At 40.0% G+C, this 22,186-nt stretch overlaps 1 protein-coding gene and 1 pseudogene across 4 annotated transcripts in view; both read right to left on the minus strand.

The window, feature by feature from the left end:
• Positions 1 to 22,186, minus strand: part of CDK6 (cyclin dependent kinase 6) — a 229,441-nt gene that overhangs the window by 162,087 nt on the left and 45,168 nt on the right. For all 4 annotated transcript variants that reach the window (XM_088018217.1, XM_028119543.2, XM_028119557.2 and 1 more), the window contains exon 3: positions 1,401 to 1,536. In XM_088018217.1, the coding sequence (XP_087874343.1) occupies positions 1,401 to 1,536 (136 nt within the window). The remainder of the gene's footprint in view (positions 1 to 1,400; positions 1,537 to 22,186) is intronic.
• Positions 6,093 to 7,138, minus strand: LOC114221443 (ubiquitin-like modifier-activating enzyme 5 pseudogene; annotated as a pseudogene).

A 22,186-nucleotide genomic window follows, 5' to 3' on the forward strand; every position in this document is an offset into this window, starting at 1 on the left:
TGAAGCCACACCGGAATAGAAAGTGAGAGGAAAGAGGGGTTCAGGGATAGAGGAGAAGGGGGCCAAGAACAGGTAAGAAGGAATACCTACATTCACTTTTTTAAAAAGATTTTATTCATTTATTTAGAGAGCATGTGCACGTGAGCAGGGGGGGAGGGGCAGAGGGAGAGAGATCGTCCCAAGCTGACTCTGTGCTGAGCCCACTCGGGGCTTGATCTCAGGACCCTGACATCATAACCTGAGCTGAAATCCAAGAATCAGACACTTAACTGACTGAGCCACCCAGGCGCCCCAGGAATACCTACATTTCAAGGGCCTTCAAGTCCCTGAAACTGCTGAGGAAGAAATGAGTGCACTACTGAGCATCATATTCTTTTATGGAAGGCAGATGGGAACATAAATCCTTTAACAATCTAAAACCAAAGGAATAAATCATTCAGTATGTCAAGTTCTAAACGTGTCAGTATCTAAAAACACCACCTAGCTATCACAAAAAGACAAGATAAAGTATTTCCAGCTATTACCCCCCATCTAAAAAAACAATGAATGATTAGGTAAGGAGTCTGTTTAGTTAAGTCAACTAAAACACATAAATGAAAGAAAGGGTCTTCATGAAGACCTGCATGCGACGCTCACTGATCTAAGAGATGTCCTGGGAATTTCCATTAAGCAGAACAGAAGTATGAAAAAAAAAACTTCCTATGTAGGTTTTTCCATTAGATTTAAAGGAAAAAAGGACTTCTGGTCAATCCAGCACATCTAGCTTGCTGATCTCTAAGGAGTCTTAAGTCATTCCTGAATCCCAAGGGTTTAGGATAGTGGGGTACTGAGGCTTCCTATAAGTGTTCCATGAACGAGAAAAAAAATGGAGAAAGAAGGGCCTTCATTTACATAGTATAATTTACATCCTGGAGTCAGTATACAATTATAATATGCAATATGCTCATGCCTGAAGTTTCAAATTATGTCCCTCAGAGTCTGTGAATGATCAGAAAAAGACTGAACTATATTTACGACACTATACCTTCTAAAGTTAGGGCCAGATAATGTACATATAGATACTTTTCAGTAGTTTTAATATGTATTAAAACTAAAAAGGTTTTTTTCACTGAGTCCTAAAATTAACGAACTGGAATATACCTCATTCTTTGAACATCTCACTTAGTTGATATACTTAATTATATACTGAGTTCCAAAAGCTCTAATTCTGTCAATATTTTAAGTAAGCTCTACACCCAACGTGGGCCTTGAACTCACGACCCTGAGATCAACAGTCACATGCTCTACTGACTGAGCCAGCTAGGCGCCCCCCTGGCAATTTTCTTATGTAAGAAATGTGATTGCTTAATGGTCTATAATAGTGTGACTATTTAATCAAGCAGAAAGCTGATTCTTGGTACCTTTATGGTTTCAGTGGGCACTCCAGGCTCCGGGACTTTATCCAAGTAAGTGGTCAAGTCTTGATCAACATGTTCAAACACTAATGTTAGTTTGGTTTCTCTGTCTGTCCGTGACACTGTGCATACATCAAACAACCTAAAAGAAAAAAGAAAGAGGTATTAAGTAGGCAACAATAAGCAAAGAAGTAACCTATATGTCTTACATATATCCTGCAATTCGATCATACAATAGGAAAAAAAAATACCAGTGTTGATCATTGTGATAATATGTAAGGATGCCTAATGGGATCTGATACTCTAATAGCAATATGAGATTCAGGAGAGAAGCACTTGATTAAGTGATGACAAAATCCATAACAGCAAAGAGAAAACAACATGACTGGAGAACAAGAATGTTTGCCTGGAGAGTTTCCTTAGTTAAGACCTTACTTACGTACAACTTGCCAATAGAGATAGTTGAAAAAACTGCAGCCTAAGAAAAATATGGTTCTTCTTAGCACACAGTTCAAGAATTATTAAAGAGACAGATAAAGCATTCTTTGGAGATGCTGGACTCTGCAGTGAAGATTTTCCTGGAATTTAAGGTGTTACAATCATGCCTGTGAAAATAAGGATGATGAAATACAGAGAAATTTGGGTTATTTCTAAGAGGGACTTCTCATCCTGGTGAATCAAATCATTTCCCTGGAAAGGACATAAATTCTTGGTTTAAAAATTCCAAATATCATGCTAATGAAAACTGAAATCTTAACATTTTTGGGGGGAGAGAGGGGGTATTTGAAACTGCATTAGTAAGCTACATTACCCTTAACTGATAAAGACAGATTAACAAACTTTATAATTAAGTTTGGATGGGTGAATCTAATGTCTTCCATACAATTCCACGACTAAGTCAAAATCCAAGTTTTAAAAGAGAAGCCTTCAATAGTCAAAAGCATTTTCAAGCCCAAGGACAAATTCTTTACTTTCAGCCACACACAGGACGCTATCCAGCACATGAGATGCTCACCACATGTTTGAATAATTAAACAAACCACCTGTAAACAAGCTGTAAGTAAATTTGACAGAATGTAGTATAAATACTAAGAAAAGGCTAATAAAATGCTATTCTTAGTCTTTTCTTTCATTTTTAAAAACCAAATAAACATCTTTCTTTCTCTTCAAAGAAACTAACTACAAATGTGCATATAACCCGTCACTAAAATGCAGGGTTGACTCTCAATTATGTACTTTGTATATTACCTCTGTTGAATTTTTAATGCCAAGCTGGTTCATCAGGCCACCCCACTGCATTTCTGGGCTAAATGGGGCCCCACAACATCTGGTACTTCTCTGTGAATTTAAACTAAGCTTTAAAATAAACTAAAGAACACTATAATTAAGTTAAATCTGGTGGGATGGACACCGCCACCAACCACACACACTTCACAGCCAGGTCCATGCTACTTTTTAATTACAGGCAGGTTGGGATGAGTTCTACAACTCCACTAAAATCAATTAAGATCAACCGAATTTCTTCTCACGTTTATTTACTTCTAAATATTCCGATTTCTAAGTTTTAAAGATATTATTTATTTGAGAGAGAAAGAGAGGGTATATGCGTGTACACACACACACACACACACACACACACACACACACACACACACACACCTGCGAGCAGGGGGAGAGGGGCAGAGGGGGAGGGAGAGAAAGAGGGGGAGAGAGAGAGAGAGAGAGAGAGAGAATCTGAAGCAGAGTTGAGCCCGACTGGGGTGTATCCCAGGACCAGGAGATGATGACCTGAGCTGAAACCAAGAGTTAGACGCCCAACCAACTAAGTCACCCAGGCGCCCCTGATTTCTAAGTTTTATTAAAAAAATTTTTTTTTAAAGATCTTATTTATTTATTTGAAAGAGAGAGAGAGGACAGAGAGAGCATAATAGCAAGGTGAGGGGCAGAGGGAGAAGCAGACTGCCTGGTGATCGGACAGCCCGATGCGGGGCTTGATCCTGGGACTCTGGGATCATGACCTGAGCCGAAGGCAGATGCTTAACCAACTAAACCATCCAGGTGCCCTGATTTCTAAATTTTAATCACCTACTTCTAAACTTGATTTTTTTTCAAATTCCAAAGTCTTCTGATGTCACTAATGTGACTTATTCTGGAAAATTATTCTGATAAAGTAAAAGCTCCTAATAAATTTATTAAAGATAAATCATCAAATGAGTGCCATACTATGACAGTGATGATCAGTATCATGCATGAATTCGACACCTGGGAAGTTTATCAAAACAACTCCTTCAGTTTGGTAAAATGAACCCATTTATTCATGGGCTCCTTTGAACCATCTTCTTTCCATTATAAAACCCACATACTTCGCCAGCTTCACCTTTTTTCTTCCTTTTGAAGAAGAAAAAGGAGTTCCACAATCACCAAGCTTCTTTGTATAGGTTACTTCTATTTTTGTAATAAAACAGCAATGAATCAAAAATGACATGCACTAAATTCAAACACAAACATGGGAACTGCACCATTACAGTAGTGCTTCTTAAATATTACTTTTTAAAATGTTTTCCATCATAATTAATACATTTCTTCATGAAAAAAATACATTTTTTTTAACCACTGCCTCGGGTCAGCACTGATTTTAGTAACTCCAGTTCTTCCTGCACTTATAGTTTGTAATATATGACATTTTAGTAATTTCCAAAAGAAAAAAAAATTTGATGGGGACATAACTGGAGAATAAAATGATCATAAAACACTGCTGAACCAAAAGGTCGCCTGCTTCCAAACCGTTGTTAGTTACCTAACCGTTGTGGCAGTATGCTATGTTGCTTCATTTTACTGAAACCATGCTTTCAAACACTGTTTGTATGACACAATTCAAGAATAACATCTAACACACCCAAGTTATTTTCCTCAAAGTTATAACATTCTGTTCAAAATATGAAGACTCACACCGATGGTACCTGAAACAACTGGACTCCACACACAAAATGGGCAAAGGTGAGCTCATGGAAGCCACTGCCAATTGATCTAAATCATAAGCCATGGAGAAAAGGCACTAATTTTAATCAGCAATTTTTTAAACATTTTATTTGAGAGAGAATGAGAGAGCGAGAGCGCGTGAGCGCACACACGAGCACGGGGAGGGGCGAGGGAAGGGACAAGCAGACTCCCCGCTGAGCAGGGAACTGGATGCGGGATTCGATCCCAGAACACTGGGATTATGACCTGAGCCAAAGGAAGACGTTTAACCAACTGAGCCACCCAGGCGCCACTAATTGGCAATTTTTAAAATGCGGAATTTTAAAGAGGTATGTGTGACCATGCATAGCATACAACATTCCTGTATAAATTGTAATGTATATAATTATTTTATTTTTCAAGGTTACAAAAAGAATGGTGTTAGGTAGAAGTGGCTCATGCTGGTTCAAGGAGATAATTCTTTTTATTTTTTAAGGTGCTATTATTTTGGGAGGTGGACTTTCTGAAATCAGATTTTAGAACTTTATTTTACAAGTGAAGATCGCAGTTTTCATTTTGTGCTAACATTTCTTCCCCACAGATACAATTTAGACATTCGTATCTTCAAAGCAAAAAATCATCAAAATAGAAGATTAGCATAGCACAGTCACATCCTTCTGATAATGGTTATACATGCATGTTTTTTATTGGTCCCAAACTATTGGGAGTTTATTTAACCAAGGCTCTCTAAGCTTTTATTATTTGTGTGCAACTCCAGAGAAAACCAGTTTATCAATTATAATGTAGTGCTCATGATCAGGGTAAATGACACTCTTCCAGTGAATAAATACGTGTCAGTCATTGCACAGGTAATTTAGGTCTCTTTTATGCCCCCAGTACAGGACACCTATTGAATTATCTGGAGAATCAAATTTAAATGAAATATCAAAAGGTAGCTCATGTGATGGGTATAATCTAGATGATCTTAGCCTAAATTTATTCCTTGCTCCTCAATAAAGAACAGTGACTCCAGATACATATTCCACAGGTGCAATGATTTCTTTTCCTTGGTCAGTGCAGAAATATAATTTGTACTTCCTGAAAGCACCTTCATCTGTTTATCCATGAAGAGAGCTTCCTTTTTTTTTTGCCTTTGTCTTATTTTGAATATATAATTCACAAGTTTATAAACTTTTCTAGTGACTTCATTTCAGCGTTTATTTCATAAGGTAACATTTGAGAGTGTATTTTTATTTTATAGGATAACTATTTTAAATTCACTGTTAGCCAAGTTAATAGTAGTAGTTTTCTTGTAGAGAGTGATTCTAAACACAGTGAGTAGATGCCTGCTAGCTCTCATCCTATATTTGAGAACCATGTACTACTTTATTGTCCATGCCTCAGGTAATAGACCACAAAGGCTTACTGGAAAGAAAAGAAATATGGCATCAAATTGGTCATTTCTTCCCACCCCTCCCAAAAGGCCAAAATAGTTTAGTGGCTAAGTTTTCAAGTTTTCTTAACTAGAATGAAACATGAGTTTTAGGACAATTACTGATTTAGTTGAAGGGAGAAACCAATGAATGACACAGTATTTTCGAAAAGTGTAACAATTTTGTGAAGATTATTATCAGTTAATGTTGCCCTAAGCTTTGCCAGTTTTTAAATGATTTTTTTTTTTTTTTAATTGCAAGGGAACAGGCTTAAACTCGGGAAGTAAAATATAGGTCAGTCTATTATCTACATATTCTTCATCTCGGCCATGATGTCTTCCAAGCTTTCACCAGAATCTTCCACAGTTACACCTCAGGTATAGAACCTTCTTGCTTTTCGGGAATTGTTTATGGCAGGGTCATTCCTTCAGGTTAAGTCAGGAACTGGACCTGAAGAATTCTGCAGTTCCTCCTCTGAAACCTCAGATACCAACTCAGTACCCCATCCCTTATCTTCACATATTATCTCTTGTTCTTCTTCTCGAACAACCTCCTATCCCTGTAGTCTTCCTGCTGCTTCCTGCAATTTCTGTCAACACACCGAGGATTTGGCTTCATGGACCCAGCAGGAAAAAGATCCTGCACTGCATTATATCCAAGGTAAAAACTCACAGTACCAAAGTTTAACAGAAACTTTAACACATTTTGTACCAAGATCCTAGCAACCATGCCGATAGTGGTAAGGGAGACTGGCTGCACACATACTGTCTCATTTGGGAGTCTTCTCATCAGTATTTGCAGCACTTTGGTGGTGCACGTGCAAAACAAGCAGACTCTCCAGGAATTATGAGCTGTATATGCCCTGGAACTGCATTTTCACTGACCCCAGACGCCAGCCACGTTTGCCCAAGTTCATTACAGGCCGTGTTTATTGTCATCCGAGCTTCAAAACCGTCCACACAGCTAAGAACTAGGTCAAGGGGTTTTCCCTCTTCTCATCCACCATTACTTACTCTCAGCCATGAAATGCTGAAAAGTCTTCTACTGTGGTTATATTGCAGTTATATACTTCCCACAGAGCATCAAGGTTAATGTTCCTCAAAGCATATTCTGCTTGAACTTTACTTAATCCTGCTTGATTGGAAGGATAGGTTGGAAGAAAGGTCTATTCATTATGCGCCAGTTCCTCCTTGTCGTGGTCAAAGAGTAGCACCGTAGCAAGGCCACGTCAGCAGGCACGCTACCGACTCCGCCGACACCTACTATTGCTATAGCAAAGGTACAGATTTCCTCCTTGCAGTGGCTTCCAATGCCCATTCGGTTCAGTGCCATCAGGCGCCTGCAGGGGTTGGAGTCCACGGCCTCCAGGCCCAGCTTGTTGATGGGGAGGCCACCTACAGCCCACCGGCTTCTCTCCCAGGCCGGTTTCCACTCCAGCTACCCTGCCCACTGCTGCGGCTGCTCCGTCCCCAGACTTGGCCGTGGCTGGGACCCTGGCTGCCGCTCTCCCAGCCCTGAACCCTGGGAAGGCGCTCCCAGATCTCTGCCGCTCCCGCGGGCCTCCCACCCTACGGCCTCTGGTGCCCTGCATCCATCACTCCCCTCAGAACAAACCCTCTTACAGCCTCCTCGCTCTTCAGGTCTTGAGAGACGGGCCACAGCAGGGCCAGGGTCATCAGTGTCCGGAGCCGGCGGCCTGCAGGGTTGCCTTTCCAGCCACTTAGGTTGCTGAAAATGCAGCGTATTACTTTCTCCTTAGAAATTCACAAGTGACATGAAAGGAGGGAGAGGTCCTGGGAGGACCTGTAGGGTACCCCCGCTTCTTTGGCTCCAGGGCTGACGGTCAGCATCTTACAGAGCCAGGACTCCACCAAAGACATTTTGGGAAATGCTGCTCCACGCTAAAATACAAAATTCAGTCTGACCTGTTTAGTGAACATTATCACTATAAAAAAAAAAAATGTTATGCTAGTCTATATAGTCTACACTATATTATGTGTAGGAAATGCATTTTGAGTCAACAATTATAAATACAGGTATTCCCCAGTCTTCGAAAGTTCACGCCACTGCCCTTTTACAAAAAGTCCAACATCAGTACAGTTGTTCTCACTAACTGAAGAAATCTCAAAGAGGATTTGTGCTTTGAAGAAAAAAGGAGAAAAGTGAAAACAGCATTCAATACTTTTTTTTTTTTTTTTAAGAGTTTATTTATTTATTTGACAGAGAGAGACACAGTGAAAGAGGGAACACAAGCAGGGGGGAGTGGGAGAGGGAGAAGCAGGCTTCCCGCTGAGCAGGGAGCACGATGCGGGGCTCGATCCCAGGACCTTGAGATCATGACCTGAGCCGAAGGCAGACGCTTAACAACTGAGCCACCCAGGCGCCCCTCAATACTTGTTTTGTAGTGAGCCTTTACAGAGACAGCACGGACCCCAAACAGTGAAGGTGGCACCCCCAAGCCCCTTCCTCACAATGATAACTCAGCCTCTGGGCATCAAGCCGCCTTAGCTTTGGAGGCTCTCGGTGAGCATCTGTACTTTATCTCGATTTATTTTATGCACCCATTAGCAAGATGTGTCCTAAGGTATCAGAAAAGCCTAGGAGAGGTTACTTTTTGGGTCTGGGAACACTCAAAAAATTTTCCACATAAATTAATGGTAACTGCTTCTTCACTTTACACCATCTCAGCCTACAAAAGGTTTCCCAGGAACATTCTACTTTCAAATAGCAGGAAAGGCCTGTATTCATCTGAGGAATTTTAGAACATAATATTTATGATGCTTTTCTGTCTACAATGACTCCCTCTGGAATTACCCCAAATCAAATAAATAATAGTCAATGTGGTGGGCAATAAAGAGAACATAGATATTTTAATATAACAAATAAGTCTCACATAAAGCAACTGAGCTAAACAAGAACTGAAATCCCTGGTATTTGGCAGGAGGTTAACAATCTGTAATATATTTATATAAATCAATGAGGAATGTGGCCAGGCTGCCTATAACCCCTACACTTGCAAAACGAAAGAGCCAGACAGGTCTGAACATTTGAACATAAACACTGGAAAATAACTTCAACCGTAGGATTCCTTGTGTTGACCAACATCTTAAGACTTTCGAAAACTTTTTTTTTTGCTATTCAGTAAACTGACAAAAACACCATTTCAATGATTGCATGACTGCAGTTCCATAAGAGAAATATATTCACACTGTGAATATGAACAAAATATCTCAGAGGACGTTTGGAGGAAATCAAAGCTACCATTCGATACGCATCCATTAGAGCTTAGCTTAATGTGATCCAAGTGAATGTTCAGAAAGGGGAAGTGAAAAGTGGTTCTCAGCATTCACTAAGTCTATGAATCCAGTTTAGCCACGCAAAAGGCAATCCAAAAAAGCCAGATAGGTCATTACCATTTCACAATTAAGTCAGCCAAGCTGCTAACTATCCCATAAAGTTAAGTTCTCTCCCTGTCTCTATAGTCCTGACCCCTCAGCTGCGGGGCAGAGAGCAAAGCACAGGGTCCAGCACAGCCCTCAGCTTTCCAGCTGTCCTAGTGATGTCATTATCTCATAACAAAATTTCTCCGTGAATTAACTCTGCATCCTACCCATTGTAATTCTTAATGACTGCTTCCTGTTCATGTTTTCCATTTAACTTGCTATTCTGGATCTATTGCATAGGCAAGTTGCCTTCGTTTAATGGATGGGATTACATCCAATAGGTTTGGGATTTCTAAAGATTACAATTTACAAAGGTCTCCCAAACAACATGCTTTGTAAACACAAGCCCCGCCTTTCTGTTGTGGTTATAAGAAAAAGGAAATCTGCATTATTTGCTGTGATTAAACTTTGACCTGTCACAGGAAGTTCTATGAGGATTTTTGTTCCTGTCACTTTTTTTTCATACTCTTGAATGTTTGGACATCAAATAGTTCAAGAGCTGAGAGAAGTCTGGCACCGCTGCCTAAGGGCGCTAAACAAAATTTTACTTGAACTACGGCCAGTCTTTGGAATTTAGAAGAATTCTTTTTTATCTCTTTCTCTGTATAGTCCACGAAGCACATTCTGGGCGTGTAGCTTGTATGCACCCCAGGTTATGTTCACGCATACTGGATACTGGCCAGGGTGTTCTCCACTTGCTCATTAAATATGGACTGTGTGTGCACTTGTTCTAAGCCAATACGGAATGCTGTAACTCCGGAGGTATTTGCCACCAACAATAATGAAAATGCTGCTAGAAGGAACTTGCCATTTCTGCAGCGTCCATAAACATTTATGAGTATCTACCATGTGCAGGGGTGGTACTAAGTCTTGGAGATTCCAAAAGATCTAAGATGGGTATGGTCTTTAAGAGCCTTACTATCCAGTTGGGAGAGAGAAGACTGATATATCAAACTGTAAGTAATGGTGTATGGCTGTGCATTAATTCCAAATAAATTCTATAAACAGAACGTGAAACTACATATCACATCAAAGTACATTCATTCTACATCCTAATATTCAGTAGATATGTGTGATGTCTGCCTTTCCAAAACATATAACCTCCTCTATACACCACATCCTCATATTTTGTTGACGAACCACTCCTACTCAGGCAACATGGTTGTGGGGGCATGAGCGCAGCGTGGCATGTAACCCGCCCTGGACAGAGTGACACTGATTGATTTAGGGATGGACAGGACCATGTGAATCAGTCCCAGGACTTTTACTAGGACTTCTGGGAGAGTAGAGCTTGCGCTCTTTATTCTGGGATTACCAAACTGGCAACATAGAAGCCTGCAGCTGCCGATGGCTGTCTTTGCCACCACTTTAGTGGGCATACCATGCAATGCAGCCAGCGGGGAAGAGAGCCAGAGCAGAGAAATGATACAGGCAAGAGATTCTGGACGACACTGGTAAGCACCGGCCCCACTTGTGCCGACGTAACCTGGGATTTATTAGTTATGTTAGCCAGTAACATCACTTTTGTGCTTACCCAGTTTGGGCTGGGCTTTTATTACTCACACACACACAAAATAATCCTAGGACATTTATACATGTCTTGAAATGGTTAAATGATTCTGGAACATCAATACCTGACCTCAAATATGTCTTATATATTAGACACAATGAATTAAGGTCAAGCATATAAATAGTAGTAGTTTCCTTTAGGTGACTGCACCAGACCTGACTTGCTGGGAGACAATTTCCCTTTAAATGGTCCCTCCAGGAGTCTGACCACCGGGCAAGACTAATTGACAGCCCCAGGGCAGACGAATTCATCTCTCCCAAGGAGTCCTATTTGAGGTTCCTGATCTGACTGCAGAAAAGTTTTGTGGAGAAAAAGCAGAGAAAGGCAGAAGAAGACACATAGATGAGTTCATAGCAAACAGGAATATGTAACCTAGAACAGGAAGGGACTCAGTGGGGTGAGAGGAAGTGAGGAAGCAAGGAGAACTATTTAAAAATAACACAAGGATACAAAGTTTAATTTAAAGGCTGAATCCCAATGCTCAGAGATATGTTCTCCTAGAACCCTGAATTAAGCAACCTCATTACCTACTGCTGAAAAGGGGACAATGCCCAGGGAAGCAGACCCTTAGGCAATGCAGAGTTTAGGGGTGCTGACCTCCCTGCAGTCAAAAATCTATGTGTAACTTTTGATTCCCCCAAAACTTAACTTCTAATAGTCTACTGTTGACGGGAGGCATTACTGAGAACACAGTCGATTAACACGTCTTTTGTGTGTTATATGTATTACATACTGAATTTTTATTTTATTTTATTTTTTTTAAAGATTTATTTATTTGCGAGAGAGAGACAGCGAGAGAGAGAGGGAACACAAGCAGGGGGAGTGGGAGAGGGAGAAGCAGGCTGCCCGCCGAGCAGGGAGCCCAATGCAGGGCTCGATCCCAGGACCCCAGGACCATGACCTGAGCCAAAGGCAGACACCCAACAACTGAGCCATCCAGGTGCCCCTACATACTGAATTTTTAAAATAAAGCTGGTGTTCGCTCCTGCAGCACATATACTAAAATTGGCTCCCATGCAAGGATGACACGCAAATTAGTGAAATGTTCCACATTTAAAAAAATAATAAAGTAGACCAAACAAAATGTTATTAGGAAAATAGTAAGGAAGAGAAAATACATTTACAGTACTGTATTTATAGGGAAAAATCTGCATATACATGGATGCATGCATTCAAACCTGTGTTATCCAAGGGTCAAGTGAAATGTCAAATTTAGCTCTAAAGCAGGAAAAACTGTTGGTGCTGCTAAGTTTAAGGCTACCATCATCTGACAAGGGAATGCAAAGTCAGTATCTTTTATTTACTAAATCACTTGATTCTTTATATAGCCTTAAAGAGTGTGTTCATAAGAAAATTAAGTGGTTCATCTTCTTCTAGTTCATCTTTAGAGTTTCTACTAATCTGGTTTCAGCTTCTATCTATATAGAGGTGGCAATCTGGACCTATGAGCTAGTATCTTTGCATCCATTAACCAAAAAATGTTTTACAAGTTAAGTGGGAATCCCCCAAATTGGGCAAGTTTACAAGATACAGCTTGCACGACAGTAAATATTTAAAACAGAGCAAACAGTAAAACTCCTATATATGGAAACACGCTGCTACCATATGATGGCATATGGTACAAAATTGTTATATTACCGAGGCCCCAAATAAGCTCTGTGGAAGTCCTAATGGGAATATGGGGTACCTGTAGACTACTCTGCTCATATTCAAGACGAATTCCTGAAATGGACATTAAGCAACAGAATTCAAACTTTTTTTTTTTTTTAAAGACTTTATTTATTTGACAGAGACAGAGACAGCACAAGTAGGCAGAGAGGCAGGTAGAGGGAGAGGGAGAAGCAGATGCGGCACTGGATCCCAGGACCCTGAGATCATGACCCGAGCTGATGGCAGCCGATTAACCCACTGAGCTACCCAGGCGCCCCCAGAATTCAAACTGCTTTCATAGTCCTCCAGCAAACACTAGGGGCATTCTTCCGTTATCAAACAGTTCTTTAAACTGCTAATGCATTTTGTCTCAATGAAAGAGAGAATGAGGTAGTAGCATCACTCGGTTATGCTAACTCTCTGCTTCACCGGAAAAAGGAAACACTACTTCAGAGCTCAAACAAATGAGGAAATCATAAAAACATATTTGTTCTCTTATAGGCCAGAGAACGGTGGCAGAGGCAAAATAGTCAACAAGTGTATTCTAAGTCACCATGCAAATCACTACCCACCCAAAGTCAAGAGAGAAAAAACACAGGTAGCTAGACAATGCTGAGTTGATATTTTTGCTGAGTCCAGTTCCAACACAGAGTAGTTCAGAAAGAATGTGAAGTCAACTCTACAAAAAAGAAGAAAGCTGCAAATTGAAAAAATTAGACGGATTAGAATAGAACCCCATTTGGCAACCCCAGGGACAGTGCAGGAATGAGATACTCACTACTCTTTTACCTGTTGAGGTCTCTACCGAGACTCAATCACTGTACACAACAGTCAGCTTCCATCAGCCACTTGACAAACACAGATATGTTGGTCAAAACAAGGGTCTGACAAGACTGAAAGGATTAAGAGACCCCCAAACTTGTGGCATCTGGTGTGAAGGTGGGGTTCAGGGGCTCTAAGTCCTAAACCCTACTGGCAGGGTACCGACTAGCAAACTAAAGACAGCCTTAAACTGGAAATGCCTCTCCACACTTCTGTTTACCCTGTTCTTTTAATTCTCCGTGGCATCTGGCGCGGCATCTAACACACAGCAGGTATTCAATAAATGTTTTGCTGAATGAATTAAACTTTTCAGAATTGTAACTCAGGGGAAAGTCAGCAGCAAAGTAAAAGAGAGGATCTTCGGAGAGGTCGTTAGGAAAGAAAGCATGGCACCCTGAGTAAGTCAAATCTTGTAACTGATGTTAAGTGAGGACACACACTCCTAAGTTGCATTTATTAACTAACACTGTTAGTTTGCTCCCTATCCACTCGCTACTTCTACAAACTTGGACTTTTTTAGTCCTCACAACAACTCTATGAAATGGTGCTCACTTTATGAATAAAGAAACAGACGTATGTAAACAACACTGCAGCCTCATTCATAATAGCTAAAGAAGTAGACACAACCCAAGTGTCCATCAGTGGATGCACGGATAAACAGAATGCACTATATCCATACAATGGAATATCATTTGATAAAAAAAAAAAAAAGGAATGAAGTAGAGACACATGGTATGACGTGGATAAATCTTGAAAAGATTACACCAAGTTAAAAGAACCAGTCAGGAAAGGCCATATATTGCACGATTTCTTTTACATGGAAGGTCCAGAGTAGGCAGGTCCATAGAGACAGAAAGTGGATTAGTGGTTGCCTAGGGCTGGAGGTGCTGGGGCAGGGAGAGGAATAGAAAATGACCACTAATGGGTGCCGGGATATTTTCAGGGTGATAAGATGGTCTAAAATTAGATCATGGTGATGGTTGGGCAGCTCAGTAAATAGACCAAAAACCACTGAACCGTTTATACAGATAGATTTGATGGTATGTAAAGTGTATCTCAATAACGCTGTTTAGAAACAAAAGGAGGAAAGAAATAGCCAGAGAGTGGGTTAGTACTTTGCCTAAAGCACAGGAGGGTAAGTGGTAGAGATAGAATCTGAAGTCAGGCTGTCTGGTTCGAGTCGGATTTCCTAACCATTGTACAATCAATCCTACCTCTGCAGCATTTGGGTCAGAGACCTCTCTATGGCAGAGGAGACACACTAGCTGACAGGATCCCCAAATGCCTTTGGTAAACTTGGATATAGCCAGTATATGCTTTACATGCTGGACTGAAAACAATAAATGTTCAGAAAATTCACAGGAAAAATAAAGTTGAAGACTACTGATCCCCCAGGCCCTCTTACATCCTTCCCTTAACTAGTTAGAAAAATAACCCACTTCAGTTCACCCAATAGAAGTAGAAAAGGATAGTCTCATCTCAAAAATACAAGAATTAAATGATATTTTTGAAAGTAAAGTCAACAGCTCTGGCTTGAGTCACAAAGAGTGCTGGATTCTGGAAAACTTTCAACATTCAGTTCTGTCTCCATTTCTGACCTGTAAAAGCCCCGTTCTCCAGCTTTGGGCCTCTCTTGAGGAAAAACGACGAATCAGCCAAAACTAGGCAGCTGTCTGTGCTGACGGCTGTCTGCTGGGTCTTAGAAGAAAACTAACCAAACTTTACCTACACCGTAAGCCAAAAATCTTTCATAATCACATCCTTCTGAGGTGAGTAAATTTAGCCCAGCACTAATTCACTCAGGTACTTAGGATTAGGTTCTTATCTAATAAAACCACTGAAGTTAGTTCCTTTTAAGGAAACATAAATGACTATAAACATATGAGAAAATGTTAAACTATAGTAATAACTTAATGAAACAAATGAAAACATCAGCAATATATTATTTAAGCCCCTCAAACTGGGTAAGGAATTTTTAAATGGTAAAATGGCATAGCATCTGTGAGGGTTTGTGAAATGGACCCACATCACTGTTGGGAGTACAAATTGGTAAAAACAACAACAAGAAAATCCAACCAACCAACGAACCGACCAAACAAAAACCTTCTGGAGAGTAATCTGGCAAGATAGGCACGTAGATACATGGATCATGTGGCCTTTAAAAAGATGATTCAGATTCATATCTACTGAACATGGAAAGGTGTTCATAATCTATTATTAAAAGAAAATGAAGGTTTCAGAAAAATATGTACAGTTTGATTCCACTATATAAACAAAATGGTAGAAAGATAAATCAAGATGCTAACAGTGGTTATCTCTCGGTGATGAGATTACTGAACTGTGTTTCCTGTTACTTGCCTATCTAGACTTTCTACAATGAGAGCATATCAATTTTTAATAATAAAAAAATCGCCATTTTAAAAACAAGAGTTATAAACGCTCCTTTTCTCATTTAAGTCTTCTTTCTTCCATCACTCATATACTTTTCTTCAATCTGCTCCTCTGAGTTACTGAGAAAATCCTGATCCTCAATCCTGAAATGGCAAGTTTTTAAAATTAAATATGTTAACAACTTAAGTTCTTAAATTGGTTCTAGGAGAAAAAAAAATACTCTGTATGCATTATTGCCTCACTGAAGGGATGAGATTTTAATCTTTCTCCCATATGGAGCAACTCCATAAAAAAGCATGTAGGAAAAATAAAACTACTTTTCTGATGCCTGGCTAATTGTTAGGTCAAAAGTAACAGAATTACCATGAAATAAAAGAGAAATAGTGACAGCTCACAAATTCTTTAAACTGCTCTAAGGTTTTTATCAGACAAGCCAGAGAAAAATCCTGCATGGTAGAATTATGAAATTTTGAAAGTATGGGGAACTTCAGAGATTATCTGGTTCTGTACAATCGTTTTACAGATAAAGAAGCATAGGCCAAGAGAATGCAGACGGACAAAGCAACTGAAGGAGTAAGAAAACTGGGTCTCATGCCTAAGAATTCAGCGCCCTTTCTAATATAACAAGGTATAAGCAACCAAATGATAAAAGCATTTTTTTAGTCATTATAAAAATTAACATCTAAAAAAATAAAAAATAAAAATTAACATCTAACATCTTACATTCTATTTTATTTTTTTTAAAGATTTATTTATTTATTAGCGAGCGAGAGGGAGAAGGGGAGAGAGAATCCTCAAACACTCCCCACTGAGCACAGAGAGGATGTGGGGCTCAATCCCAGGACCCTGAGATCATGACCTGAGCCACAATCAAGAGTTGGCTCCCCAACCGACTAAGCCACCCAGGTGCCTCTAACATCTTACATTTTAAAATTAGATCTATTCAAGCAAAATTTCCAGGAACTACTGTGTTAAGAACTGAAAAAAAAGGGGCACCTAGGTGGCTCAGTCGGTGAAGTGTCTGCCTTTGGCTCAGGTCATGATCCCAGGGTCCTGGAATCGAGCCCCCCATCGGACTCCTTGCTCAGTGGGTAGCCTTCTTCTCCCTCTCCCTCTGCCCCTCCCCTTGGCTCGTGCTTTCTCAATCTCTTTCTCTCTCTCACTCTATCTCAAATAAATAAATAAAATCTTTAAAAAAAAAAAGAACTGAAAAAAATCTACAAATATATTTTAAGGACACCATCAGGAAACTATATTAAAAGATAAGAAAACAGAACATAGTTGGAAAAGTTAAAAAAGAACTGATGGCTCTATCAACTGCCAAACTTAGGCATCTGGAACTAGGTTGTTTTGTTCAGATGTAAAAATGTGTAATATTAAGTTATAATTTAGTATGCCTACATATAAATTTTATTTTAGAGTTTAATCTTTGTTCTAGGAATATTTCATATAATAAGGTAAGTATTTCATGGCATTGAGAGCAATGAAAAACTAAAGGAGAAGAATTTGTAAATGTAGCTCCAACTATATGTCCTCCAAGGAAGAATGTTTCTTTTGCAAAGAACCACAGGAACAACTCATCCTGGGACTCCATGAGGCAATTATCCATGAAAGTGAGAATTTTGATATCTGATTCTTACCCATTGTAAGCCCTCAAACAATTTTTAAAAATTAAAGTTTTTAATGGAATTCTCTGTAGCATGCATTGAACATTTTCTTGACTTTTTAAGCACAATATACTGATTGTGTTCTACCGATGGATAATTCGCAGTCATTGTTATTACAAAATTACAATCGTTTAATTTGGCTGCATTATTACAATCCTTTATTTGAGTGCTTTCTAGGCACATTAATGTGAGGCCAGGAGATCCACACTGAGACACATTATAAAATAAAATGTCAAAAAGCAAAAAAAGAATCTGGAAAGCAGCAAGGATAAGCTACTCACCACCTAACGTTGTTTAATAGCAAACACCTCATCAGAACCATGGAAGACAGGGGCGCCTGGGTGGCTCAGTCAGTTAAGTGTCTGCCTTCGGCTCAGGTCATGATCCCGGGGTCCTGGGATCGAGCCCTGCATCAGGCTCCCTGCTCAGCGGGGAACGTGCTTCTCCCTCTGCCTGCTGCTTCCCCTGCTTGTGTGCTCTCGCTCTCCACAACCCCCCTTCCACCACCCCTGCCCAAATAAATAAATAAATTAGAGAGAAAAAAAAGAACCACGGAAGACAGAAGGCAGTGGATGACACATTTAAAGTGCTCAGAGAAAAACTGTTAACCAAGAATTCTATATCCAGAGAAACTATCCTTCAAAAAAAATAAAGGTGAAATTAAGATATGCTCCGATAAACAAAAGCTGAGGGAGTCTGTTGCCAGGAGACCTACCCCCGAAGAAGTGCTACAGGGAGAGGAACCATGAGAGACGATGGACTCTGAAAAACAAACTGAGGGTTCTAGAGGGGAGGGGGGTAGGGGGATGGGTTAGCCTGGTGATGGGTATTAAAGAGGGCACATTCTGCGTGGAGCACTGGGTGTTATGCACAAACAATGAATCATGGAACACTACATGAAAAACTAATGATGTAATATATGGTGATTAACGTAACATAAAAAAAAATGCTACAGGGAGGCCTTCAGGTTGAAATGAAAGGAGAGGAGAGAGTAACTCAAAGCCACGTGAAGAAAGAAAGAACACTGACAAAGGTAACTAACTACATAGGTAAAACTTTAAAAAGCCAGTATTATTGTAGTTTGGTTTTGGAACTCTTTTTTTCCTAATATGATTAAAAAGACAAATGCATATGATGATAAGTATCAATCTATGGTAATGGTCCTACAATGTGTAAAGATGAAATGTGTGACAATAATAGCACAAAAGGGGATGGACAGAGCTGTATAGGAAAAAAGGTTTTTATACACTATAGAAGCTAAGTTGTATTGTTTAAAATGTTTTAGGTTTAAGATGTTAACTATAATCTCCAATGTAATCACTAAGAAAAATTCTTTGTTTTGAAACTATCTTCAGGTCCTGAGAAATATCTTCTTGAATCTTCTCTCTATCATTTATGAGCCCCCAGAGTGAGCCTAGCGCTGTACTCAAGACTTCTCATATGCAAACTCACTGAATTCTTTTAATATCCCAATTAAGTAGGCGTTATTATTCTCATTTTACAGATGGAGAAGTGGAGGCAAACACAGTAATTTGCCCAGATGATAGACCTGCAACACACACAACCAGGATTTCAATCAGAACCTTCACATGCTTCTTTCTCCTTGATCTGGACCTCCAACACCTAGAATCTCATGATCCCATTCTCTTCCCACCCGATGCACCACCACCTCCAAGACACAGCCAACAACAAATGATAATTATCTCCCTTGTGGCCAAGGCTTCATATAGTACCTAAAGGCTGCAGAATCCCCAACCTGTCTCTCCAAATCAGTTCTCTCCCCAAACGCTATACCCAGTCACCGCTTGCACAACTTTAACCAATCTTCTAAACATTTCAATTTCAAAGTGTCTAGAATAGACACTTCGGTGAACCACACCACCAACCAACCAATTTTCTAAGCCCAGAAACCTTCAAGTAATCCTAGGTTCTTCCATGACCCCATACATCTAATCAAGCACCAATTCCACCACCTAAATGTTTCTCTATCCACTGCTATTTCCTGAGTTCAGGTACTCATCACTCTTGTCTAAACTTCTATAGAGGGCCTTTCCCCTGTTCCCTGCCTCATGCAGACTTCCTGTACTCAGCCCCATCTGGTCCATAAATCTTCCACAGTGTACACCTGATCATAATACCAAACAAATGCATTTGGCCAACAAACATTTACTCAATATTTATTATTTTCTAGCATTGTACTGGGTGCTAGGGATAGAAAGATCAAAGGATAAAAGACATTTTCTTAAAGTTGTTTGGAGTCTAGTGGGCCAGCAGACATGAAAAGATGAACTACCAACTAATGTGGAAATGCTGAGGCAGGGATACAGGCAAGGGGGCACCTAACTCAGACCTGTAAGAAAGGGTTCGTAGAGGAAGTGACAACTGAACTTACACAGGAGTTACCCAAGAAAGTGGGAAAGAAAGGGCACTCAAAACCAGGAGACAGTGTGAACAAAGGACAGCAAGAAATCCCACTAGAGAAAAACCTTGTATGCCATAAGGAACTTTTATCCCATGGAAAATGGGTATCTATTTCTAATTTTTAAATAGCTCGTTCTGATGGGCATGGGTGAGAGGGGAACAGTGGCAAGAAGACCAGTCAGGAGACTGTTGCAGTTGTACAGGGAAAATAAAGAGGGCCTGTCCTAAGGAATTGGCAGCAAGGATGGAGAGGAGAGTACAGATTCCAGAAATATTTAGGAGGTTGAATTGGCAGGACTTGCTAAGTGTCTGAATGTGGCGGGGGTGGAGGGATGAGGAAGGAGGAGAAGCCAAGGATGACTCATAGGCTTTTGACTTTGGGGACTTGGTGCCACCCCATGAGATACAGCACTGTTCCCAGACCTTTGGTTTTCAGGGAACTGTAAAATTTCCAGCAAATTTTGGGCTCTGACAGAATGTTGTCAACTAAAGACATAAATATACCCTACCATCTACTATCAACATCATTTCATTAGAAAAAGCACATTTTAACACCCAAAATGTAAACAGATTTAGCTTTCTGAAAAATGCACCACAGGGCCCTTATTTTTCTAATTTCATCACAGATGATGGAAAATTGGTACCAGGCCTCAGACCAAAACTGGAAAGCCCGGAGATGGAGATAGAGCAGAAGTCCGTTCAGCAGTAAGATGATGAGCTGAAAGGCAGAAGAATATATAGTCCCTGCCCTCACTAACTCTCTAGCCCTAAAGAGATGTCTGTCTCCTATATATTAAGGGTTACAAAAGAGTTCAGGAGTTATGGAAGCCCTGAAGAAGAGGCACTCATATGTGCCTAGAGGGGACGTAGCTGGGGCGCAGAATCTCAAAGGATGATCTGGAATTTGCCAGATAAACAAGGGAAGTTTGGCATGGTCCGGGGAGAAGGAACAGTATGTCCAAAGGTATGTAGGTATGCAGGAAAATTCATATTTGGGGAATTGTGGATAGTTTGGCATGACTTGGTGATTATCTTGGAAAATGGCAAGAGAAGAGCTGGAAAAGTACACAGAAGTGAAATTACGAAGGGGTTGGTAATCCGGCTAGGAAGTCTGGAAATTATCTTAGGAGCACCGGGGAAGAACCAAAGGATGTTTCAGTAGGCAATGCCATGGCCAGATGTACCACTTGGAAATACCACTCTGACTGTAGAACAGAAGTTGGACTGTAGGGGATAAAACTGGAGGCGAGGAAAACAAGTTGGTAGGGTCTGCAAAAGCCCTGGTAAGAAACAGACATAGATTAAGGCAAGAGAAGCAGTAAAGAGAGAGACCAATGCAACCAACAAATATCTCTTCCGGGGATATCAATGTCAATGAGACAAGATCCCTGCTCCCTTAGAGCTTATTTTCTATTGTTGTTCAACAAAAAGAGAATCACACTTTACATAAATGTTTTGCAATTAAAAAATTTCACCATGTATCAAACGCTTTCACAAGTCTCTCTATATGTATGTTTATATATAATAAAACCATTTTAAATTGCACTAAATTTATGTAGCTTATTAAACCATTCTCCTATTCTTGTAACATTGGCTCATTAGCTTATGATAAATTTCTCTAAGTGACACTGCAAAAATCAAAAGTTATATACTTTTAAAATTTTTTTAATTTTTTTTTATTTTAAAGATTTTATTTATTTACTTGACAGCGAGCGAGAGACAGCGAGAGAGGGAACACAAGCAGTGGAAGTGGGAGAGGGAGAAGCAGGCTTCCCGCTGAGCAGGGAGCCCGATGCGGGGCTCGATCCCAGGACCCAGGGATCATGACCTGAGCTGAAGGCAGATGCCTAACTACTGAGCCACCCAGGCGCCCTCTAGCCAAAATAATCTTGAAAAAGAAGAAGTTGGAGGACTTCTCAATTTTAAAACTTACTATATGCTATTGCCCTCAAGACAGCGTGGTACTACCATAAAGATACACATATAGAGCAATGGAATAGAATGAAGAGTCTGGAAATTAACTCTCATGTTTATGCTCAACTGATTTTCAACAAGTATGCCAAAAAGTTGGGGGAAAGGATACACTTTTCAACAAATCATGCCAGGTTAACTGGATATTCACACGCAAAATACTGAAGTTGGACCCCTACACCTCACAACATACTTAATAAAAATGAACTCAAAATGGACCACAAACCTAACTGTGAGAGCTAAAAACTATAAAACTCTTGGAACACAACATAGGAGTAAAGCTTCATGACCTTGAGTTAGGCAATGGTACCTTAGATGTGACACCAAAGGCACAAACAACACAAGATAGAATAGGTAAATTGGATTCATCAAAATTAAAGCCATTTGTGCTATAAAGGACATCATCACGAAAATGAAAAGACAGCCCAAAGAATGGGACACACTATTTGCAAATCACCTATCTGGT

This window comes from Eumetopias jubatus, unplaced genomic scaffold (genome assembly GCF_037043125.1).
Source record: "Eumetopias jubatus isolate StellerSeaLion01/CBP00866 unplaced genomic scaffold, mEumJub1_p1.0 scaffold_14, whole genome shotgun sequence".
Classification (NCBI taxonomy): domain Eukaryota; kingdom Metazoa; phylum Chordata; class Mammalia; order Carnivora; family Otariidae; genus Eumetopias; species Eumetopias jubatus.